The sequence below is a fragment of the Grammomys surdaster genome, unplaced genomic scaffold (assembly GCF_004785775.1).
Source record: "Grammomys surdaster isolate TR1022 unplaced genomic scaffold, NIH_TR_1.0 220, whole genome shotgun sequence".
NCBI classification, from domain to species: domain Eukaryota; kingdom Metazoa; phylum Chordata; class Mammalia; order Rodentia; family Muridae; genus Grammomys; species Grammomys surdaster.
The window spans coordinates 1,787,974-1,814,394 of NW_021604665.1; the positions used below are offsets into that span (position 1 = coordinate 1,787,974).

The 26,421-nt window shown below is 43.6% G+C and overlaps 1 protein-coding gene and 1 pseudogene across 1 annotated transcript; one reads left to right on the forward strand and one right to left on the reverse strand.

Annotated features, from left to right (window-relative positions):
• Positions 1 to 165: 165 nt before the first annotated feature.
• On the reverse strand, positions 166 to 26,421 carry Rbsn (rabenosyn, RAB effector). The gene is made up of 12 exons (XM_028773096.1): positions 26,261 to 26,421; positions 23,199 to 23,512; positions 19,494 to 19,634; positions 15,244 to 15,344; positions 13,831 to 13,876; positions 13,570 to 13,731; positions 10,560 to 10,801; positions 8,995 to 9,065; positions 5,572 to 5,658; positions 4,751 to 4,853; positions 2,869 to 2,973; positions 166 to 2,138 (listed from the first exon to the last, which is right to left on the reverse strand). Exons 2-12 carry the CDS (start codon positions 23,341 to 23,343, stop codon positions 999 to 1,001), a joined length of 2,343 nt encoding a protein of 780 aa, XP_028628929.1. The 5' UTR covers positions 23,344 to 23,512; positions 26,261 to 26,421; the 3' UTR covers positions 166 to 998.
• Positions 14,757 to 15,180, forward strand: LOC114625631 (annotated as a pseudogene).

Here is a 26,421-nt window from a genome sequence, read left to right on the forward strand (position 1 = left end):
TCCCTTTCTGTCTTCTATCAAGAGTTCAAGTACTTCAGGGCTGTGGAATGATCTCAGGCTGTGCCTCAAATATTTCTGTTTCTCAGTACTCGGAGTAGTAAAATAACATCTTACCAGTTTCCCAGGTCAGGATAAGCCACAAAAAAGAAGGCTGACTAGAGTGCCTTGAAGTTACTAGAATTTATCTCCTGACTCAGAAGTGTTCCATCACCTGCTAATACTCCACAGAAGCTTCCCAGTCACAATTCCCAAATCAACAGGCCCTTGAATGTGACCTATAGAGTGGTTGGAAGGTTTCCAGGGGATCAGACAACTGCATAAGTAGAAACTTCTCCCAAACCATAACATCCACAAAAAACTTGATCACTATTATCTTATAATCAAGCTCATGCTGACACCACCACCCCACCACCCTCACACTTGGGAACTTTACTTCCTTTAACCGGGAGGGGACAACATTGGCAACATTCCTGCCATCCATGAAAAGAGGCACTGGTCCCCACTGGGTCTAGACTTTTCCCTTCACAGCAGTATCTCCCTAAGTGTCCAGGAGACAGTCCAAGCAGAGACGTGGTGAGAGGGAGCAGCCAAGTCAGGACAGACTTCTGCTTAGGCCCTGCCTCTCTTGGCAACAGGAAGGGGACTGTCAAGGGCTACCCAATAATACTGCACAATGACCAACAACAGTCAGCAGAAAATGGACTAAGAGGGCCCAGGAGTCATTTCTGCCTTGGCCCAACAGCTGTATCTTGATAAATAAAATGGTAAAGTACCCTGAAAAGGGAACACTTCATTAAAAAAATAATACAGAAAAACCAGCACATGAATGCCGATTTTTTTTTCCTGTTCTTGTTCAACTATAGTGGAAATGCCTCAAAGTGCACAGCAAGAGACTACTGTTTCCACCCCCACCTGTGTGCGTTCAGATGCATGCCCATCTCCTCCTGCCACTTGATAGCCTGCTGCCCAAAACTCTGCCCAGTTCCTGCCCACTGCTGTCAGTTAGGGGTCCCCTTCTGCTTAGCCAGGGTGCACTTCAGCTCCCGGAGGTTCTCCATCAGAACCTCAACCTCATCCATTCGACCACACTGCTTGGCATCAAAGATATAAGCCTTGATGTTCTCAATTTGCTGCAGAAGCAGCTCCTCCTCAATGTGTTCCTCAGCCTCCATGCCGCTATCACTGTCTACCTCAAAGGGGTTGGTGCAGGGGCACTCTTCAAAAGGGTTTCCAGGGGCGGCTGGACTGGCAGGCCTGGGATGGTCATCCTCCTCAAAAGGGTTGGGTGCTGGACTGTCTGGGTCAGTGAAGGGATTCCCTGCTCCCAACTCTGCCACCTCCTCTTCCTCAGCATCTTCCTCAAAAGGATTGTATTCTTTGGTGACAGCAGCTGGAGGTGCCTCTACAGCAGCAGGGCTGACAGCATCCTCTGTAGGGCTGGAGAGGTCTTCATCAAACGGGTTGAGAGAGGTCTTATTACTTTGCTGTGATATGATGCTCTGAGGGAGGAATTCCTGGCCAAGGGCTGGGGGCCCAGACCACAAGTGGATGGGTGCTAGAGCTGAGCCAGGTGAAAGGGTATCAGGAGCTGTGCTGCTCTGAACTGGGGAGGAGTCCTGATTCAAGGAGTAGGCAAGATCAGTGTGAGGCCCACGGCTGGGCTCCAACTGGAAGGGTATAACTTCTCGGAGTTCTAGAACACGAGTCCGTGTTTGCAGAGAGGCTGCCAGGAACTGCTCTTGTTCCCGCTCCAGCTCCCGCTTGCGCAGCATCTGTAGCTGCTCCCGCTGCAGCTCCTCCTCCTCGGCCTGTCTGCGGGACAGCTCAATGGCCTTCTCAGTCTGCTGCTGGTCATATTCATCCTGCAGCTGCCGCAGGTTCTCTTGAAGTGTGCGCACCTCATCTGTGCGGCCTGCAGCCTTGGCCTGCCTGATGAACGACGTAATGTTATAGATCTGCTGGAGGAGAGGGTCAGGGTCTTCTTCACTCTGTCCCTGACCTTCTGACAGTGGGAGCCAGCCTTCAGCCTTTCGCAAGGGAGCAGGGATGCCTCGAACAGACCTCACGTCTCCATTGGCTGTATGAGATGCCAAACCACTCTGCCTTTCCTCAAGCTTCCGCCGGGACTCCAGAGCAGCCTGCAGAGACATCACATATCACCAGGGTCACCATGGTCACCAGGCCAGCAGCCCTCCCTGTTTGCTACCCTCTGTGGTCTCAGCAACACTAAGACAATTCAACTGCTGAAACAAGGACAGGCTTATATTTCAAAAATAAAACAATATAAGTTGAAAAGATTCCTTCCCTCTTAGTTTCATCGGCTGTACACTTTTCACCCATATCTCCATCAAGGTTGGAATTTCAGATAATACTAAAACATACACATTGTTTCCTATTTTCATTTTGGGTTTTGTAGTGCTAGGGATAGAACCCAGGGCCTCAGGCATGCTAAGCAAGTATTCTATTCCTGAAGTTTAAAACAGCACCCTCATTTTCTTGTAAAAAATACAGCCTCACTATGTAGCACAAGCTGGTCTGGAACTTAAAATCTTGTCTCGGCTTCTTGAGAGCTGGGATACAGGCAAGTACTGCTGCATCTCCATTGTCTGTTTAACAGTACCCATTCCAAGGTCTTCTCCCGAACTTTCCTGCAAGCCTAACAGAGGGAAACTGCCAGTCCCTGTGGTGGTCTAGATAGGAGAACATCAGCATAAACACTAAATAAAACTAATAAAGGACTCAGTAAGAAAACAACTCTTTTTCTAAGGCCGTAACAGAAGCCAGCTTGAGATGGAGAGACTGAGCAGCCAAGGAGTAGGGTATGAGAGCAGGGAAGCACAAGCCACTAGGTGCCTGAGCCCCACGCACCTGTCTCTCCACCGCCCTCTTCTGCTCCAGGTCCTGCTTCCTTTTCTTTTTCAGTTCTTCAAACTGTTCTTTGGTTGGCAGTGACATCAAACCCAGTAACTTTTCCTGTAGGAGAGTAATAGACAGTTTAGACTTAAGTGTTTTGGAGAAGAGGGGGAGAAAACCTTAAGCCTTATACACTTAGGGCAAGCCACTCCAACCATTGACAGGAAAGACATACATGCTAATTGCCAGTCATCTTTCAGATGGACCTGCCTTTTCCTTATGAGATGGTTGCATCAGATCAGATGTCCCCCAGACCTGTGCCAGCTTCTTTCTGAAGCTGTGCCCTGACCCCATCCACCCATATCTGCCTAGGCCCCAGCAGTCCTTGGTGCCCCTTTTCTTTAATTACCACCCTTAGATCTCTCCCTACGTCATACTCTCTAACATATCACATTTTAGTAATTTGTTGCTATGCATTCACATTCTACCAATGGAAATATCCTCTCCCGGAGAGAAGATGGAGGCCTAAAAGTCATAAAACTTCAAGAAATTGACAGGACTCAAAAAACTAATGAAAATTCTAAGATTCCTGGCCTTCCTAAGATATGAGCAAGCAACAACTGCCAGGGGAGAGGAGTCCCCTTATAGCTACTTGCAACCAAGTTATCCAGGGACTCTAACAATGCAGAAGACATCAGAGGTAGAGAAATGCAACTCAGATCTGGTCACCTACATTTAGTCTGCTGCTCTTGAACCATTAGCCAATGGCCCAGAAACAGTCCCTGGTGAGAAAATATCACTTATCACTAATAGTAAAATTAGAATCCATCAAATCCCCAACTAAAATGAAATAGTTCAACAAAGGATATCAGACAGAGCCACAGTGGCATTCCATGGCCAAAATAAGCATAGCAGACTCAGTGATTAAAACAAGACACAGAGTTGCAGGAATATTTTGATCTTCCTGGTCCACTTGAGTGGATTTAGAATTGAAACACACCTCTGGGTGTGTCCAAAGGGTCTTTCCAGAAAACTTTGAGGTGGGAAGACCCACTCTGGTGTTCGTGGGTCCAAGCTAGGCTCCTGGACTGAATAAAAAGGAGAAAGCAAGCTGAGTACCAGCCTTCACCTCTCTCTGCTTCTTAACTCCAGATATAACATAACCAGTTGCCTCAAGCTCCTGCCACCATGACCCCATCAAGGCAGACTTCAAAGGGACTCAAATAAAGTTTTCCTTAAGTTTATCAAGTATTTTAACACAGCAACTAGAAAACTAATACAATGAACTAATTATAAATATTGCATATAAAAATTAAGAAAGAAAATACATCAGAATGAAGAACAATTGTATTAGAGACAGAAGATTAAAAGCTATTTTAATAAGCACGAGACCTGTGTGGCTGTAGAGATGGCTCAGGAGTGACAAGGACCTGAATTCCATTCCCAGCTCCCACATTAGGTGGCCCACGTCGTCTGTGACTCCAGACCCAGGGGATCCAATGCCCTCTGTGGATTCTGGAGCACTTGTACTCACATGTGCTTCAATCCACATACAGACACACATACAAACAATCTAAAGGAAAATCTAAAACCAAAAAACACTAGACCTCCTCCCCCCGCCCCTGACACACATACACAAAGGCATGAGGCAAGGGGAGACTAGCTGGGAAGTTGGAGTCAGCAGGAAAGGAAGGGGATGAGAGTGGGTAATGGGGGTAAATATGGCCACAAGAACTGTATGCATGTATGAACTTGTCAAAAAATTTTAAAATATCTTTACTTTTACCCAGGTTTTGGCTTTTCCTCCAAATGTGGAATTCATAATTTTAAGAAATAAAAAGTGTGTCAACAGAAAACAAGCAAGCTATACACTTATGTCACCCCAGCATGGCTTTACCTGCACAAATAGTGTAGCTGAGTATCTGATCATTCTCTGTAGCCGCAAAGTGTTTGGATGTGGTGAAGGGTCTTGGTTCAAACCCAAGGTTAAGATCTTCTTACTAAATTGGAACAAAGGCATCAGTGTAATGGGTGCCACCAGCCTCAGAAACAGTGAAGTCTCTGGAGCTGACAGGCTTTCATATAATGAGGATGTGGAACAACATAGAAAAAACTGAAGTATCCCTCACAGCAAGGCCCATTCCTTTCCCTCTGGCTACTCTAACACAGCACAGAAATATGGTCACAGAAGAGGCCATGTGGGAAAGGCTAGTATCCCAGGTGAGCAGAGGGTGTGGCAGCCAAAACTCCATACTTTCATGCTTTGCTGTCACTGTCTTTAAATGTTCAAGAGTTCAGTCATGCAAAGAATCTGGGTTTCTGTCATAGATCCTCTTCTATGAAATGGAAGTGCTGATCCTGACCTGTCCCGTGAGGACAGGCACATGGGTGAGTCAGCGTACAGCAGCCAGCTCCTACTTCTTTATTATTAACGATCACCAGAAATCCTTTTCTTTGGTCCCTTTGTGTGCTAGAGACAGAACCCAGACCTTTGTACATGCTAGGAAAGTATTCTATCTTTGACCTACACCCTACTCCTAAGCACTCCAAATCTTTAACCAGAAGCTACACAGTAAATAACAAAGCAGGCCCCTTCCCTCCCCCAGTGTTCTTACTTTCACCAATGAACAGATAATCTCAAATCCCCATCACAGTGTCATCAAAACATCACCTCTTTCCCATTAGCCAGCAAAAGAAACGTGACGTAGCAAACTTTACCTTAAAGCGTCTATTAGCTCGTACACTTTCTGTACTTCCACTCGAAGGTCATTGGCATGTTCCAGACTGTAGGTTGTCTCCCCAGCACTATGGAGAAACCATAAATGTTTGACCTAAGTTTCATGGTGCTAACTTGGGAGCACAGTGTTAAAGGTCTCAGAGATAGGTGGTTAATGCTAAGGCATTTTAGACTCATGGAGACAATGCAGTAATCAAGCAGAAGTCATTTTATTGTGCAGACACTTCAGGAACAGGCCACTGCCCAGGTCTCTAAGAACCACTTGGTTTTGTAAAGATTTATTTTATGACTTTTAGGTATGTATATGGGTGTGGGTACATATGCCTTTGGAAGCACAAAGTGTCAGATCTCCTAGAGCTAGAGTTACAGGAGTTTGTGAGGTTAAGAGGCCCCTGGCATAGGTGATGGGACCTAACTCAGGAAGAAGCAGCACATGGTCTTCACTACTGAGCCATATCTTCAGCCCAAACACCAGCTCTTTGGCTTACCAACAGAACAAATGCAGCTGAGTTCACTCCGCCTCACTTTTCCTGAGCCATCTCTCATGGTATCTCATAGGATGTATAAAGTGACTTAGTAAATGAACCAATGAAACTATACAAGGCCTGGAAGTTGCTTGGCTTTTTACTCTCAGCTACTCCTTAGGAAGAGTATGCAGTGGACAGGAATCCAGAGCTACATCATCTACCCAACACTCTACCTCACACACAACTGCCCCACACACGCACATACCTGTCCCACACTCTGCATCACATATATACACCTGCCTCACACTCTGCCTCAAATACACACAACTGCCACACACACACACACAACTGCCCCACACTCTGCCTCACATATACAACTGCCCTACACTCTGACACACACACACACACAATTGCCCCACATTCTGCCTCACATACACACCACTGCCCTATATTCTGCCTCACACACACACAACTGCTCCATACAGGAGAAAACCAGGACTCCAACTTCAGCAGAATGGAATTAACTGCCCAGGGTGGAGAAGGGATATCAGAAAAGATCAGACACAGCTTACCAGAGGACAACATCATCACCTTATGGCATTATAATTATTCATTTGCAAGCTTGTCACCCAAGCTTGCCAGACTGCTAAATCTCAAATGCCATAATTATGGCTTTTCTTTTCCATATTCTTGGGGATGAACTTTTGGACCATAAGAACAGCTCTAACCAGCTGTAATCAGTCTCATCATCAACTAGCTACGCAACTCTTTATGGGAGGCAACTGCAGTTTAAGTAAGCATTACCGAATTTACTGTGTATAAAACAACTCTGGCTTTAAAAAAAAAAAAAAAGGAGTGTTCTATCATTAGAGAATTCAATACAGTGGCTACATCATTTTTCAACCACAAAATATACAAAAAACAGGAGACTAGAAGTAAGAAAGCAGGCTTTGTTAGGCAGGTAGTGGTGGAGCACACCTTTAATCCCAGAACTTAGGAGACAGAGGAAAGTTGAATTCTGAGTTCAAGACCTGCCTGTTCTACAGAGCAAGTTCCAAGTCAGCCAGAGCTACACAGAAAAACCCTGTCTTGAAGAAATGAAGAAAGAAAAAAGAGGTGGGGGTGGGGCAAGGAAGCTTTTGTCTGGTTTGGATTTTGTTTTTCTTTTTAAATGGAACTGTGCTATACTGAACTCCTCAGCTCCAAGGATCCTGCCTCGGCCCCTTAAGTAGCTAGGATGAAGGCTCTGTCCTAATGTCTCACAGAAAATCAAAACAGTTATCTGAGGCCTGGAATCATTTTCACAGTCTCCACCACATCAATTTTACCCCTCAGAGCACTGTCATGCTGGAGTTAGCCTGTTCAATTCTTGCTCCCTTGATGATGGTCCACAAGACAGGCATCATCTCTGTCTGCTGCCTCAGTCACAGAACAGAAGGAGAATGGAATGGTGTATGGCACAGAACTAATGCTCACAGAGCATCTGCTCAGTGAATAAATAAAGTGATGAGAAACCCAGGAAACCTAGTCTCTGGAGGACCACTGGATGTTAACCACTTGGAAATATGCTCAGGATGGGCTATCCCCACCAGCCAGGGAATGTGGAGAGGTGACACTAACCATGGATACATGAGCCTGCAACATCATACATACATGCACCACACATACTCAGTAATATATAAGAAATACTTGGTGGCCACACAAGTGTTAGCCAGGGGGTGGAGAAACAGAATTATAAAATTCCAGAGGGAAGAAATACCCACACAGGAACATAATTTTGCAGTCTCTCAAAAAATTAAATGCAGAGTTACCCTAAAACCTAGAATAAGTTATACTCCTACACACACACACACATGAACATGTGTATGTATACATACACAATTATGAAAGGTGTACTATTCCTGGACAGGCATGTTGACATATGTCTGTAGTCCTAGTACTTGGAGGTGAAGACAGGAAGATTAGAAATCCAAAGCCAGTTTTAACTACAGGGTGAGTTCAAGACCAGCCTGAACTACATAAGAAGATACCTCAAAAACAGAAAGAAAAATTAAAAAGTGTGTTATCCACAATAGTTGAAAGTATGGGGGACCCAAATAAACATAAATTGACAAATGAATAAACAAAGTTCATAATTAAATCTATAACATCTTAATGCAAGGACAATAACGTAGTACATGCTACAACATGGGTGAATGTTGAAAACATTGATGTACATAGAAGCATCCGGACACAAAAGATAATATATCAAGTGTCACATACTGACAAATCCAGACAAATCTGTGATTCCTAGGAAGATGGCAAATTGCTTACAGGTCTGAGATTACTTGCCAGAGTGATAAAAATGTTTGAAATTAAGATGGTGGTAACAACTGAACAACCTTGTGATGACACTATCATGAACATCACTGAACTGTTCAATAAAAAGGATATGAACCACATCTTAATTTTAGAAAACAAACTCAAGACAAGCTACATCTGTCCAGTGGCTCTGTGTGCCCACCTGTGTTCAAAGGAAATTCCTCTTGTAATCCTGACATTACAGTACATTGTTAGGAGGCACTGTAGCAAGCTGAGCAGAAGATAGGCTGCCCTTCCTTGTCTGTTTCCAAGTACTTCACTGAGCAGTGGCACTTCTGGTCTGAGGCCCTTGCCAAATCTACTAAATCAGAATGGACCTACTACCTGAACATGGTCAAAACATCATGTGACAGTAACATGTGTCCACTGATATACAAACGTGAAGTCAGAGTGAGGTCTATTTTCTTGGCAGAGCCATGTGCTAAGCATGGACAAGGTTCCATTTCATTCTTAACACCAAAGAGGGGAAAGGAGGTAAAAAGATACCAATCTCCATGGTCAGCTAGTGAAGAACTGGCTTTACCAGCCAGATCGGATTCACCACTGAGTCAGAAAAAACAGAGAGGAGTGGCTTACTTTAAGGATGCTGCCATCCTGATGTATTCAGGAGCTTTCTGGTCAACTTTCTCCATGCAAAGCCGAAGTTTCTAAGAACAAAAGAGAAGAGATGAGTGCTGCACTGGAGACAGAAACTGTGACCTCGCAGCCACCCTACATCAGAGACATATAGAAAAGGCTACTTTTAAAATACTGGGATTTTTTTGTTTTGTTTTGCTTTTTACTACCTTATTGTTAGTTCCCTTACGGATAGACCTATTTTCCAATCAGAAAATCTTTCAGGAAGAAAAGAACACAGGGTGAACCTTTTGACCAGATGTTTTTGAGAGGCAGTCTTTCAGAGTACAGTGTGTCTAGACAGGGAAGAGGAATCAGCCGCTGTGCTCTCTGCTAGGTGACGCCAGCCAATAGTACCAGCACATGGAACTGTCAGGGCTCTCCTCAAAAAAGTATGTAAGTATACATAATGGCTAGTTACAAAAAAGAGATACCAGGTCACAAACTCCACGCAAGATAGAGGATAGGTACAGCTGCACTCAGAACTGGTTTGATACCTCCTCTGGCAGTGATAATATTTATATGGTAGAACAGAAGCAGCCACCATGACCTGCAGAGATGTTTGGTGGCTGTTCAGTGCTCACAGAGAAAACACATTCCTCCTTGTTTAAGAGTTTTGCTCAAGTAGCTTTCTCTGCCCAGGCTGTTCTGCCATTCCCAGTATCCTTCACTTCTCCATTTGTCTTCCAGACTAGTTCTCCTTAGCCCACAGTGACATATCACCTGGTCATTAGGAGGCTGACCTAGCCTCATTCCCAGAGGTATTTTTCTTTTTTTCCCATTTTGCTTATTTATTTTCATTTGTTTTAAATAGGGTCTTACTATGTAGCCCTGGCTAGCCTGGAAGTTGGTATGTAAACCAGGCTGGCATCAAACTCAGAGATCTACCTTCCTCTGCCTCCTAAGTGCTGAGATTACAGGGGTATAACACCATGTCCAACACAGATGTTCTCTGCATACTCTATTTTTTCTTGCATGCCAACTAATCTTAAAAATGTACTAGAAATGGAACCTACAGCAAGAGATCTACCACAGAGCCACATCCTCTTCTCTTATTCTCAGTGTGCCTCCACTTAAGTGCTCTGGGATCACTGGAGGCAATGAAGACTAAGGCATTTGAGACTCAGAAGAGACTCTCAGCTGATAGGCAAAAGCATATAAGCCCTGAAAATACATACAAGCTCAAACTGATAAAGACTGAAACTCCCAAGTGGGTTTCCTGGGACCCTTGCAACCCATGGTTTACTACACCTTCAGCTTCTGTTTTCTCCACAGAACCTGACCATGCACAGGACAACTGCCCTTCCCACTTGTCTTGGACCTCCTTCCTTTCAAGTAGGTAAAGGAAGGTAGGAAAATAAGTCTGTTACTACACACCCAGGATGACTCTATGACTCACTGAGGGCCCTAATTAGGAAATCATACCATGGCCCTCGGACAGGAAATGATTCAAGGGAACGACTTTCCAGAGCATTCTCTAGAATCTACCAGCAGGCAAACGGCCGAATCTGCCTGGCATGTGTCACCTCGTAGAGCTTCACAATGTCAGGCGTGTGCTCCTTCTCGTCCATCTGCTGCTCTCTCTTGAGCAGCTTGTCCTTGCAGTGTGTGCAGCAGCGGATACGGTCATCATCCTTCTCGTCCAGAACTGAGCTGACACTGCTCATGCTACTGATGCTGCCCCGGCGGGAGCCATGGACACTGTTAGGTGACTGGCTGGGGCTGGTGTGGGTGCTCAGGGAGTCCTTGCTGGCACTGGTGAGCTTATCTGCAAACCACAACAGACAGGTAGCAGTGACCCCTCAGCAGCCACTTATCCCACACCTGCGACTGTAGCACTCAGGCTACAGATGTGACTTAGGAAACAGGAAGAACAAGCTTCACCTCTGGACAAGAAGAACCTTCTCTGGCATCAGGGGTGAGACTCTGGTGGGAAAAGAAGTGATCAGGTCCAAACAGCATGTGGTAACCCGTCTTTAGGCTCAGAAGCCTGATCATAACCTGGCCATCCCATACCTATACCACACTCCTTTGCCCCATTTCTCCAAACAATCCACATTCTCCAGACACTTTCCTTCGCAGCCCTCCTATCAGTCCCTAACATCCAGCTCTCACCCTCCATTCTCTAGGATGCCTTCCCTGGCTCCCACAAGCAACATCTGCCCTTCCTATCGTCTCCCATTACCCATCTGAAGCACACTCCTTTTTCTCCTGTCCAACATCTATATGTACAGAGCTGCCCTGGAATCTGCAACTGTTGGGTAGAAACTGTCTTACACTCTTAGCCCTAACATGGCCATCAAGGCCACCTGACAGACTCTGCCCAGGTAATAAGCCCAAGAATAGAAAGGTGAACAGTGTCCTGAAAGGAGGTTGGTCTCAAAGACAAAGGAAAGTATCAAGGTAAAGTAAGCAGACACAAGAACTAGACAGAAAAAAGTGACTTTGCCCCCATATTGTCCACAGGCCTCATAGCTAGGTGTATACAAATAATAGAAGTCTTTGGTATTGCTAATCTGTACTAAGGATAGACCCCAGATTCTTGACCATGCTAGGCAGGTGCTCTTTCACTGAGCTGCACCCTAGCCTTCCATCAGCCATGTGTAAGCAGCTGAGTCACAAAGTACAGGAGTAGCTTGTCCTCCTGCACTTTACAGCTTTGTTCTTCCAGGTCTCACCCACGTCCTGGACACCTCTCATTGTAAGTCTATCTCCTAAAGCTACTCAGCTCTGCTCTACTAGTGCCAGGATTCCTTGATGTTCTTTACTCTGCCTAGAACACCATCCTTCCCCACCTCCTTTACAACCATTCTCTTTCAGGGTACTTCTCTGACATCACTTGCAGACCCTCTGCATCCATGCTTCCTTTCACTGGAGCCTCCATGGTGCTTAGCACTTTCCATGACACTAGTCTTTCTGTGTGACAGGGAGATTTTATAAGGAGAGGGACAGGCACTCTGCTTATTTTTCAAAACTTCTTCCAAAAAAACTCACCTGCTCTTCTAGGCAAAGGTGACAAACAGCTGTTCCACCTCTCCTTTATGAAGCAATTGTGTGTGACCCTCTATCTCCCCTGCTAGATCCTGAGTTCCTTGAGGAAACAGGCAATGCCTTACAGACAAGAAATGTTCAAATAACACTTGTAAGCCAATCTAACTTCAACCTGTTTTTGTATAGCTCTTACACTAAGTATGCTTTTTACTCTTTTTCACTTTTGAGTCAGGATTGTAATGGCCGGTTGCTACTTTGTAATGGCCTGTTCTGCTGCTCCGTCGTCTGCAGGTCAGGGTCTAGCAAGAGAGAGAGTGGGGGCGGAGGAAGGGCGAAAGATGCAAAAGATGGATACAAGACAGAGTCTGGTCCAGTCTCTTCACGTCTCTTCTTTATTCTCCTCTAGTCTCTTATATTCTCCTATATTCTCCTCTATAGAAAAGAAATCCTGGTTATTGATACCCTTTACCACGTGACTTGCCCTCAAGGACAAGGTCAACTGAAGGCACTACGTCATATGCCTTGTAGCCATGGATAACAGGTGCACCTTGCAGCTGGGGGCACTAAACAGTGTAACAAGATGTTTATCAGAGTGTGCTCAGCTATTGCAGGCTGTTGAAAACAAGTCTCTTGTCAGGGTATATGGCTCGAGATGGCTGTAGAGATGATAGCCACTTTTGGCTAAGAGTTGGCTCCCAACACAGGATCATCTCATTCTATAACCCAGGCTCAAACTTAATGGTAGTTCTTCAGCCTCAGCCTCCCGCATGCCGAGGTCATAGGCAGGAGCCACTAACCCTAGGTCGTTTTACATCTGCTTGTTTTGTTTTACTTTGAGACCAAGCTTCACTATGTAGCCCAGGCTAACATTAACCATCCTGGGGCCTTCTGATTCTGCCTTCTATGTGTGCACCCACCCAGATGGTTTTTAAAGAAGTTGCTCCTTTAAAAAAAAAAAAAAAAAAACTAAGAAGAATGAGAAGAGACCATGTGTGCCTTTCAAAGTCTAAAATAGTTACTATCTGATCCTTTATTTTAAAAAAAAAAAATCTCAGGGACAGATGGTGGTGGTACACACCTTTAATCCCAGCACTTGGGAGGCAAAGACAGGAGAATCTCTGAGTTTGAGGCCAGCCTAGTCTACAGATCAAGTTCCAGGACAGTCAGGGCAACACAGAGAAATCCTGTCTCAAAACACAAAAATAAAACCACACAAACAAACAAAAATCTTAGGGCTAGAGAGACAGATCATCTTGCTGCTCTTGCAGAGAACCCAGGTTCAGTTTTCAGAACCCATTTAGCAGCTTACAACCATCCGTAACTCTAATTCCTTTTCTGAAAAGAAGAAAAAGCTCACCCGCCTGTTTCAGGCCACTATATTCTTGGGCTCTAGCACAGTGTTGAGGCTACAGTGAGTTTAATGAACTCAACAAGTAGGTGAACAAAGATTCTGTGGGCCATTAACTAAACAAGTAGTCCCAAGGGCCTAGGCACACTCACTAGTCTCAAGAGATCAGGGCGCACACCCATAGCCGCATCACATACTTGCCAAGGGCAGGCCAATGAGCTCCATACACTTCTTACACATGATAGACCCACAGAGGCGGCAGTGGTGACGGCGGTTCCGGATGCTGAACTTATTCCCACAGTCTGGACAGAAAGGAACATCCTGGTCATTGACCCAAGGCACCACGGACTTCTCTATTGCTTTGGAAGAACAAACAAAAAAAAGCAGCTCAGCATTCTTAAGTTGTTTCCAGGGAAGAAGTCAAAAAGGAATGATCGTGAGCAAAGGTCTGGACTTACCTCTAATCTTTGAAGTCTCAGTATTTGTTCTGTCAAATGCAGTAAGCTAAGCAGGGAAACAACGCCAAATGGAGTTAATCAGTTGAGGGAACACTGTATTTTTTGCCACTCACACTCAGCAGAAATGTATATTCAAATTTCTTAAGGCTCACTGGTCAACCCCAACCCTAGTTATCAAAACAATTTTACTAGGGACATGTTAGTTTCATATCCAGGACTCTCTTGTCATTTACCAGTTTTACCAATAAACAGGTAGACAGGATGGGATATGGGAGCTACTGAAAGCAATGGTGAACTCCTGATTTTCCAGTTTTCCTAGAAAATAAGACTGGCCACATACTTCTGTCCACAAAGTCTCCTATAAAGAACGTCCCTAGTCTGGGACTTAGTTGGTGGCAGAGTGTTTGCTGGGACACCACAAAAGTGAAAAAGAGGACTACATCTACAAATGCCCCCACAATCCAGATACACAGCAAGTGTATCTAGGGTCAGAGTGCAAGCCAATCATGGTAGTGCTGCAAATACACTCTAGCACTACAGGATAGAAAGGCTACCCTAGATGCCCCACGACACACACTAGCCCTAGCCCCGACTCCATACTCAGAGCTGGACACCACTTTTGTGTCATTATCAATGACGTTACACACTGTGCCCACTGTGTGATTACCAGGGACAACTCTAGAAGCTTTACAACAGCAAGTGGAGGTGCTGGGCATAAAAGGGGAGCTGGGCACTTAGCAAGTCTATCAGTGTGAGCCATTTACTTCAGGAAGGCCAGCCAGGCCAGCTCTCCTCAATGTCCTCTGCAGTTCTCAGAATCAGATACTCATCACTTACATAACACACGCTACAAAAATTAGGATTTCGCTTTTTCTCCGACATCTTAGTGAGGCTGCAGTGGTCCACACTACTCTCTGAGTTTCGCCATGCCTCCCAAAGACGACAAGAAGAAGAAAGATGCCAGAAAGTCAGCCAAAAAAAGACAAAGACCCCGTAAATAAATCTGGTGGTAAAGCCAAAAAGAAGAAGAGGTCCAAAGGCAAAGTTCGGGACACGCTGAACAACCTCGTCCTGTTTGACAAAGCTACACACGACAAACTCTGCAAGGAAGTGCCCAACTACAAACTCATTACTCCAGCTGTGATCTCTGAGAGACTGAAGATTCAAGGTTCCTTGGCCAGGGCGGCCCTTCAGGAGCTACTTAGTAAAGGACTTATCAAGCTGGTTTCAAAGCACAGAGCCCAAGTAACTTACACCAGAAACACAAAGGGTGGAGATGCCCCGGCTGCTGGTGAAGACACAAGAGCAGGTTCAGTCAGCTGGACATTTGGGAAAATAAAATTTTATTGAATCAAAAAAAAATTTAGGATTTCTACAAAATATGTACTTACAAAATAAAACTACAAAATTTACCTTTTCCAACCTGATTATTAATTTATTGACTTCAACAACATAGTGGTCAATTCTTGCAGCACGATGTTTTTTGAAGTCAGAAAGATGGCTTCTCACAGCACCTAAAGGGGAGAGAAGATTAGTGACATGTTAACCATTATGATCGAGCCTCTCTAGATCCTCAGTGAATTGTAAAAGAAAAAAAAAATCAGGATTCTAGAACCTTACCAAAATTTTAATAACTAGAAAGGAGATGAAAGGAATTTCATTACAATGTTAACCTTGGCTCTTGGAGACCCAAAGTACAACAGGAGAGATCTCAAAGCATAGCAAATAAGCTCTTATTAGAGTAATTCTGCTACATACTACATCACTTTAGACAAGTTACTCGACTACTTTTATGACTTAACATAATGTAGCTTTTTATCAAAATAAAAACAGTCCCTTTTCAAAAGCAGGGGGTGGAGGCAGGGATGGGAGGTGGGGTGGCGGCTCACACCTTTACTTTAGTCCCAGGGAGTGGGAGGCAGAGGCAGGCAGATCTGAGTTTGACGGTAGCCTGATCTACATAATGAGTTCCAGGATAGCCAGGACTACACAGAGAAATCTAGAGAAATAAAAATACTACTAGTATACTACTACTATTACTAATTGTAACAATAATAACAAACCCTTCTCAAAATGGGGGTGGGGGACCAGTAAGTGGTAACGTATGCCCTTAGTACAGTTAAATGGATACTTTCCTCAGTTAGCATCTAGGACCTAGCAGAAACGTTCCCGATACAAAGGGAATCAGGTGGTTTTGGACCTCAGTGTATCTGAAACATATTATTACTTCACTCATTTTTTTGTATCGAGGAGACTCAAATCCTACTCAGCTGTCAAGTTAAGGAGTACAGTACATCTTTACTTATGGTTCCATGCTGTTCCAAGCTGTCCTCTCCTTGTCTGAAGCCTCTATGGACCATCTCCAAACTGTACTCTCACTCATCCACGTTTATCTTACACTTCCTAATCATACACTGGTAGCTAAATTTTAGTCTAGAAGTCTTAGGGGTAATTATAAATAATAACTTCTAAAATTTCCATTTGAGCATCCACAATTTGCATTTCTTTCCATTGCTGAATTGGGCAGGTTAATCAGAAAACCACTCTAGCAATTAGGACTGTGGCAATTAGAAAATAATCTATCACAAAGTATTAAAATTCACTTGTCTGAAATTTCTCCTTTATACTTCTAATCCGCTTTCATATGTGATTCATAATTGCGGATATATATCTGTAGTGGGAGTAGACCTCTAAATCCTGGCCAGAGTAACTCTATTTTGCAGTAAGCCATTGAGTGTCTGACTGCAGCAAAACAGGCCATCCTTCCTATGGCTAGACACTGCTTGCTGAGACCAGCAGAATCCCTAATCAGAGCAAGGACATGGTACACCATCAGTTTTGTCAGTGCCTTCCTTCAACTGAACCTACAGCCACCACTACTACTTCAACCCTAGACAGTGCTCTGAATCCAGCTTTGCATTAACTTTGCTGTAGACTGAAAGACCTATAAAACAAGAGCTTGGGGCAGGAAAGAGGGACCAGGAGTTTAGAGCATACAGTGCTCTTGCATGATCCACGTTCAGTTCCCAGCACCTATAATTCCAACTCTAGGTATTCTGACATCCTCTTCTGGACCCCATAGGCAACTGCAGACATGTGCGCATGCACGCACGCACGCACACACACACACACACAATTTAAAAAATAAATAATCTTTAAAAATTAAAAGTAAAACTGTATCTTAATGGGCAGGGGGTTGGGGCTTTTTGGTGATGCAACTTCAACTCACTCATGTTCCTGTAAATAACCCCCAATAAACTCATTTGTCTCACCAAACTGGATTGGTGGGAACCTTCTTTGTTCTCTGTCTGCACCCTCCTTATGTGACGTGAACAGATGTTTCTTTTACAGGTCCCCACAGGTCCCCAGAAAGTTATGTAACAATAGCTTTATCCATAAAGCCATTTTCTTCTACAGTGATAAAAATGTTTTTGCATACTCACAGAGCAGCCACTGACCACAGAGGGATACTGCACAGCTGAAGTGCGTGTAGATTTTGTTTGATTCATTAATGAAATTTCAATAGCTACATATGGCTAGTGGCTACTGAACTGGATAGCACAGTTCTAAGATTAAATACCACCTTCCCTAGTGGCATTAATAAAGATGCAATCAGTGACCCTGGTAAGTGTCCCTTCCTTTCTTAGGGCCTTAGTTTTCTCATGTATTTTTTTTTATTTTTATATGTGTTTTTATTAATTTTATTTGTGTATGTGTGCATGTGTGCATGTGTGTGTGTGTGTGTCTGTCTCTGCATGCCATGTGTGCTGTAGCAGTCAGAGTAAGCTATCTCACAAGGGTTCTGAATACGAAAGTAAAGTAAACCACTATGAAAGAAGCATTACTTAACCACTTCATGGATAGAAAGTACTTTACTGGGCTAGTTATAAACCCCCATTGTCAGAGTACATACTCAGCACAGATGAAACACATAGATGCTCAATAAGTATTGAATGAACAAATAAATGAAATGAATTGATGAATTTCCTTACCAAGCTTCTGAGATTCAATCCCAGCAAACAAAATTAGCGATTGTTATCATTCCACAGCTAAATAATATGTAAGATGAGACACTTTAGTTCACCATGTGACGTATTTTTGTTAACAGCTTTACTGATATGTAATTACTATACATATAGTTCAATTTTTAAAGCCAAGTAATCCTGCCAGACATGTTGGTGCATGCTGTTAATCCCACATTTGAGAGGCATCAGCAGGCAGATCTCTGTGAGCTCAAGTCTGTTCTACAAAGGGAGTTCTATGACAGTCAGGGCTACATAAGTTCCTGTCTCAATTTTTTTTCTTTTTTTAAAAAGTGTCATTCTAAGTATATTAATTCAATGTTTTGGGTTTTGTTGGGGGATGAGGGGAAAGTTTTTTGGATTATTCACAAGACTGAATAATCATAAAAAATGTTAGACTATGTTTATCAGTTTGAAAGTAGAGTAGAAGCTAGGCATAGTGGTATGCACTTTAATCCCAGCACTCAGGAGGCAAAGGCAGGCAAATCTCTTGAGTTCTAAGCCAGCCTGATCTACATCGTGAGTTCCAGGATAGCCAAGACTACATATAGTAAGACCCCATCTCAAAGAGTTGAGCTGGGGATGAGTCTCTGTGGCACAGCACTTGCCAAGCCCTCAGGGTCTAGTCCCAGCACTTTCAGTTAAAAAGTAACTAAGTAAGTGAAGTTATAATTATGCACATCAGTGCCTCTTACTTGTCAGATAGCCTGAGAGGAGACAGATCTGTCAATGGGGTCTGAGGCTAAGCAGACTCAAGAAAGTCCCAGAATGATGACACTTTGCTGCTGTAATCTAGCAACTATTTGATCCTCAGCAGGTTGCTAGAGACAAAGACACTCAAAGGAAGGCATATGTACAAAGCATTTACCATAGTGCTTAACTTAAAAGAGATCTCAACTCTTTCCCTTCCATTTTTTCTCCTTAGCAGGACACAGGCCAATAAAATGCTTAGCCCTGAGGATTTACTGATGCTTTCTCAGTCGGCTCCTAGAACATTACCTAAAACAGTTAAAATAGAGGGTGACCTGTTGGGAAGAAGGGGTTCAGTGGGAGAGGGAAGAGATCAGAGAGGATGACAGAAGAGGGGTGTGAAGACTAATCTTGGCTGTCAACTTCACAGTATCTGAATCAACTAAAATCCAAACTGCTAGGCACTCCTGAGAGGAATTTTCTTAGTTAGATTATCTGAAACAAGATCTGTCCTAAATCTGGGCCACATCTTCTGGTGGCAGCCCACATTAAAGACTGTGGAAGAACTTTGCTTTTTAGTCTGTTTGCCCTCAACCTCAATGGTAAATTCATCCACCCTATTGCTGCAGCAGGCACTAAATCCAAATTCCAAATTCTTCCGGATTCCAACACAGACTGAAGACCAGCAGCTCTCCAGGAATGCACCAGGTTGTGACCACAGAGACTAACAACTACCAGATTTTAAGCCTTTCAGTCTTGAGACAGCCATTTTTGAACTACCAGGACCATATTCTATCTGTTCCTTTGGAGAAGCCTGACTAATACAGAGAAAATATAATCAGAGTGGGGGGGGGGGGAGGGGAGAGAGAAATAAAAATTTTAAATTAAAAAAATTACCTAAAACAGGGTAGATATCTCATAAGCATTGAATGTATTAATAAATGTTCTTACCAAGCTCTTGGGGTTCCCACATGTAAGGATCAACCCCACCATAGCTGAATGATTCATATCCTTGGGTCCCTGGTTCCACTCGATCATCTCCTTCTCGTTTCAACAACTTGTTTTTTGCTTTCCTAGCCTTCTGAACAAGATCTTGAAGAAATAAAACAAATAGCACAAATGAGTCCAAGATTTTATAAAAACAATCACCTGATTTTTAAAATACACAAGAATATTCAGATCTCAAAAGATATACAGCAGTAAGTAAAGTCCTTCTTACCAACCCCACAGAAGTCAGGGCCAGCAGAATGCTGCTCATGTTTCCAACATACAGGCTAAGTTACTGCTTACTCCCAAGTTTAATAGTACATCTAAACATAAAGAGCCAAATCAATTCAATGAGGAAGGAAAGCAGGATGGTCAATTTTTGTTTGCTTTCAGACAGGGTCTCTCTATATAGCCCTGACTATCCTAGAACTTGCTACATAGATGACACTTACCTTGAACTAGCAGACATCCACCCAGCTCTGCCACCAAGATTAAAGGTGTGTGCTACCATGCCTGGCACACATCTTCATTTTGCCAACAAAACTGAACTATCCTAAGCAAAAAAGGCAGTCTGTGCCATTTGACCACTTTGGACAGTAAAGGGACTGTCTAGCAGAGTCAATGTAGTCTTTCCAAAGGAGCCCAGTTAACCAATTCATGCATATTTGAAAACAAAACAGAAACTACAGTCAATTTTCAAACACCTTTTCCTCTGCCTACTGTAAAATGGCTTAAATACAGCTGGACCAGAGTCAGGGGCTCAAACCCATAGACACCTTTCAGAAATGGTGAGTTGATTTTATCCATTTAAAACTGCCTCCAAGAGGCCAGTGAAATAGCTCAGCAGATAAAAAGCACTTGCCACCAAACTTAAAGACCCATGTTTGATCACCAGAACCCAAATGATAAGAGAGAACTTACTCTAGTAAATTGTCCTCTGATCTCCACATATGTACCATGGCAAATGCTTCAACCAACACAAAATAGATGAATAAATGTAATTTTTAAAAACTGCCACCGGGCAGTGGTGGCACTCGCCTTTAATCCGAGCACTTGGAAGCCAGAAGCAGGCAGATTTCTGAGTTAAAGTCCAGCTTGGTCTACAGAGTGAGTTCCAGGACAGCCAGGGCTACACAGAGAAACCCTGTCTCGAAAAAAGAAAAAAAAGAAAAAGAAAAAAAAAAGAAAAAGAAAAAAAGAAGGTTCTTGGGTTGGAGAGATAGCTCCACAGTGGTTAAGAGCACTCACTGCTCTTCCAAAGGTCCCAAGTTTAATTCTCAGCACCCACATGGCAGCTCACAACTGTCTAATGCTGCCCCAGGTGTGCAGATGTACATGCAGAAGAGTATCTATATCTACATAAATATATAAATAAATAAATCTTTAAAAAAGAAGGAGGAGGAAGAGGAAGAGAAAGAGAAGGAAGAGGAAAGAGGAGGAGGAGGCTCCTGTAGGGGGCTAGAGAGATGGCTTAATAGTTAAGAGCATTTGCTACCCTTCAGAGGACCTGAGTTCAATTCACAGCATTCACAACTATCTGTAACTCCAGTTCTAAGACACTCAATACTCTCTTCTGGCCTCCATGGACACCAGACATACAAACAATAAATATATTCGCAAAAACATCCACATTAATTAAATAAAAATAATAATTTAAAAAATAAAATGTTACCTATGGAAGTCTGAGGACACCTCTAACCTTTCTACAAGCTGGCCTAACCAGGCTTCTGAGTAGCATGGTGTATGATTGAGGTCAGCAATGCCAGGAACGGAAACTCTTTGAAAACTCTTTGGTCGTTCACAGGAAGTTTAGATAATCTGTTTTGGGGTTTTTTTCCCCCACTCACCCCCCACAACCCTTCTGGAAATTGCAATGTATGCTGTAATCAGAATAGAGGGCCTTTCATCATATGCAATGCCCTGTAGAAAAAGCTGTATACTGGACCTCCAGGTGGCAGAACATATGCATTCCATGCCCATTTCTGCCAATTGTTGTGTGACTTTGAAAACATTACTGTATATTTTTGAGCCCCAATTATCTATAAAATGACACCAAGCAATGCTTCCTGGGAGAGTCTAGTGACATGACAATGCATATGAAAGAAACTGCAAGCCGGGCAGTGGTGGCACACGCCTTTAATCCCAGCACTTGGGAGGCAGAGGCAGGCGGATTTCTGAGTTCGAGGCCAGCCTGGTCTACAGAGTGAGTTCCAGGACAGCCTGGGCTACACAGAGAAACCCTGTCTTGAAAAACCAAAAAAAAAAAAAAAAAGAAAGAAAGAAACTGCAAGCATTACAAAGCACCACCCTTTCCTGTAGTCTCTTAGCAGTTCCTGGTTCTGCTTCAGTGTCTATAGTCAGGAGTTTCTGGACAATCACAGCTCTGAGTACTCTAAAAAACATCTGACTTCATCATGTCTTTGTATAAAAGTTGCAACTAATGTTATGTTGATATTCGACAGGGTTGTTTTGTGTAGCCTTGGCTGTCCTGGAACTTAAATCTATAGACCAAGCTATCCTTGAATTCAGAGATCCACCTGCCTCTGCCTCCAGAGTGCTAGGATTAAAGACAAAGGCATGTGCCATCACTGGCCGGCTCTTTTTTTTTTTTTTTTTTTTTTTAAATGAACTGAAAAATGAAGTAGGGAAGTCCAGGGTCAAATATTTGATTATAAGAAGCAAGCGAGTTATGTGTCTGGAGGACAGAGTGCACTAGAAATGCCATCTAGTGGTTCAGCCCTTCTCTCCACCCAGTAGATTATAAATCCAGTGTCCACACTCCATCTCTTGTGGCCTCCAGAAATGCTACCAACTGGGAGATGCAACTTAGCTCACACATGGAGTGAGAGATGTGACTTAGCCACTAGGGAAGTGAGCTCCAGAGGAACAGTGACTTATTTGGAGGTTAGAACACTGGGTACAGTTCAAAATTACCTTTGAAGATTTCTCTCTATAATTGGAAGCTTTTTAAAAAAAAAAAAAAATTAACTTTGGGGGTTGCTTTTCTTTACCTTCAACTGTTACATTCCTTTTCTGGGCTGTAGATGGCAGGGTCTAGCTGGCAAAGGAATGATGGTAGGAAGGTTTAAATTAGTGGCAGGCAAATGGTATGTATTAGGCCTCCACTTTTTTAGCGAAAGATAAGCATTTTTGTCCAAACTATTCCAGCTGAAGGCAAGATAATCTGAGTAATCAGTGAGAGATGCAGATCACAGTGGTAAACTTGTTAGCTTAAAGCTAAGCGTACTCCATTTGAGTAACTTCAGGTAGGCTATCAAATCTCTCTGAGTCTGGTATCCTAGCCAGAAAAGTAGAACCCACAATAGCATAGCTTTCATGTAGATAAATAAGGACCAGGCCTGGGAGTGCATGCTTTTAACTTCTAGCACTCAGGAGGCAGAAGTGGGCAAACAGATCTCTGTGAGACCAGCCTGGTCTACATAGCGAGCTCTATGACAGCCTGGACTACATAGAGACCTGGTCTCAAAACAACAACAACTGGTAAATAAATACACAGAGAATCAACAACACAGAACACAAGCATTAGATATCTGCTTGCTACTATTATTATCAGATCATAACCAAGTGGAAATATGAAAGCCTGTAAATCTATTCCATTAACTAAGGTCTCTTCAATAGAATGAAATGAGAAAGACCCTCGCTTCTTACTTTTAATTTGCCCTTTGACATCACGATCTTCTGAGTGTTCTTCCTCATAATGTGACTGAAGTTGATAGAAAGACTGAAGGTCCTTCAGGCACAAAGGGCACAGGAAGCCTTCCCTCACTTCGCCTGGGTCATCAAGAGACGCCATAGTTGTGCTTCTCTCAACCCCAGGAAGGCAGGAACCTCATGCCAAGTCAGCTTGATTCCTCCCACAGGAGCAGGATTCTGGCAGTGTTAGCTTGAGCAGGCAGCAATAGGATAACGGGGAAGTGACATTGTGGCCTTGGATGATATCTCCTCTCTTCAGCAGAAGGAATCTAAGAAAAACAAATGTCAATTGAAGCAAATAAGCAGCAAACAAAAGATTTCTGTTTTTCCCACAGTTCAACAAAGGCACAAGTTTGTAACAAGATTAATGTTTGGTACAAGTTCGTGGAAACAAACTGTTTCTCAAATCCTTAGACCAAGATATGAGAACAGCACAGAACACACTGGTAAATCAATGAAGTGGGAAGTAGAGTCCTACAGAGAAGCAAACAGGATCCCACGGCATTTCCTTTAAGGTCATTTTAACTGGCCTGACCTCATTATTTGAAAGGATTTTTTTTCTTAGTACTAAGGATATGACATAGAACTAGCACATAGTAGGCAAGTCCCCTACCACTAATTACACCTGGTCCTTTTTGCTATTCTTGTTGTAAGACAGGGTCTTGCTAAGTTGCCTGGACTGGTTTGGAATCACTTTGTAGCCTAGGTAGGCTCTGAACTTGTTACTCTCTTGCTTTAGACTTGCAGAATTTGTGGAATTGCAGGCTTAAGCCACCAGCATGGCCAACATCATGATTTCCACGTCATTTTAGTTACTGAGGAAAATATGTAACGTACTTTTTTTTACTCTGCCACATATATTGAGCTCTTGGTAGCTGTTAGGCACATGTGCTAGAAATACAAAGGCCAGGAGCTAAGTGTAATGGCTCATGACTATAATATCAGCGCTGTGTGTGTGGAGGCAATCAGGAGGAACCTGAGGTGGAGACCAGCCTGGGCTTCACAGTGACATTCTGTTTCAAGAATCCAAAACAAGATGGGTAAAGTGTATGCCATTCAGTGGGTAAAGTATATCCCTCTAAGTTTGATTGCTAGGACCACCCTAAAGGTAGAAAATCAACTCCCAAAGGTTGTCCTCTGATCTTCATATATATATACCACACCTAAGTGTGTAAACATCATACAAACACAAAATAATTTAAAAAGAAAAGTGGCATCATACACACAAAGTATTTTAAAAAGAAAAAAATTAATGTTATTTTTAAATACCAAAAAGAAAAATAACAACAAATACAAACAAAAAAACCTTTCAACCTTCCCTTAAAGAAGAATATTTTTTTAAAAAAAATCAAGAGCCAGAGAGGTGGCACTTGCCACCTACCCTGAGTTTGACCATCATAAATAAATAAAAGTAGAAAGAGAGACTAAATTCCTGAAAGTTGTTCTCTAGCCTCCACACACTCAGGCCCCTCCACACAAAATAACTGCATTTTTAAATTAAGATTAAATAAAAAAAGAAGAAGAAGAAGAAGGAAATAATCAGGGCAGCTTGGTGATATGTTCCAGCACTTTGAAAAGTCTGAGGCAGAAGAATCCTCATTTGAATCTAGGAATTCAAAACCAGTTTGGCCAACATAGCAAACTGTCTCTTAGTTTACATGAATGGATGGATAAAATTAATGAAAAATATATTTTGCATTTACAGTGTATTGATGCATTTACTAGATTTTATAAATTAGAACAGTGGGGCAGCAAGTCTAATATTCTCTGTGCTGCAACAGAAAAATCTGATACTTAAACATCTCAGGACTTTATAACTTAGATTTTCTCTTATTGGACCACAGCAAAGTCACTGTTAATGTGACCTTGAAAGACTCCTAACCATAGATAACGAGGATAAAATCATTTCACAAAAGCAAAGAAATCTGTTTCCAAGACCTTGGAGGCCACATATCACAGCAGACAGTGGGGGAGTTTGTGTAGCTAGACATGTGGTGTGCTGCAGAGGGCACAGAGGAGGATACAATCTGGTCCTCAAAGGTGAAGGGTGGCAGCAACTCAGAAACTAAATAAATGGGACACTAGGTGCCTGTTGTTTCCCTTAATTAAGAAATCTGACAGGTGTGGTGGTGTTCGACTTTAATCTTAGCACTTTGGGAGGCAGAGGCAGAGGCAGGCAGTTTGAGGCCAGCATGGTTTACATGACAAGTTCCAGGCCTGACATAGGTACATAGTGAAACCCTTTCTTGAGACTAAATAAATAAATCTAGAGACTACACACAGGCAGACCCGTCCAGAGAGATATCTGAGGCATTACTTAAACAGCCAGCGCCAGGTCTGACCGGTTCTCTCACCACCAGCCAGTGGCTGACAGGATCCTCTGGATGTGACAGCCGCCTCCTCCCAGCCTGCACTCATCCTTAAAAAGTCAAACATAGGCTGTCCCCATCCACCCTGGCCACACATTGCTGCTCAATTCTCACCCTGGAGAAACGCCCCTTACTCAAGGCAGGCTCCGGCCAAGATGCCTCACAACAGCTGCCTCGGGGTGCCAGAGACTGCACAGAAGTGAAATGACTAAATAATACAAGACCGCAGCCAGTGAGGAGAGCCTGTGATTTTCGCCATCACCAAGAGAACTTGGTGGTCTAGCGCAGTATCTGACATACACACACACACACACACACACACACACACACACACACACACACGAGCGGCATTAACAGGGCTCCATGAATGAAGTGGGGGACCCTAACATAAAGTCACTTAATTATGCGCCACCACAAACCACCGAAATAGATGCCGCAACCAGAAGCCCAGTTGTGCAAACTCTCGCATCCAGACTGGATTGAAAAACCCAGCCGGGGGCAGTGTAGAGGTCTGCACGACCACGCGCACCCGCGGGACGCAACTCTGCGGGCGCCACGCAACACGTCGCGGGCAGAGACCCGCCGCTGAGGCCCGCAAAGCCTCATCTCCCAACCGCATCGTCCTCTCAAACCACACGTCACACCCACCTCAGCCACCGCCGGGCTCTCTGTGGCGGCTCCAAGCAGGGCGACACCCTTCCTCACTCCCTGCGGCTTCCGACAGGAAGCTGGCAGCCTACTCTCCACCTCCGGTCCCTACTGCCGACCTGCGAGATTCCTCAGAGACCAGCGGCAGCCATCGCCATCGG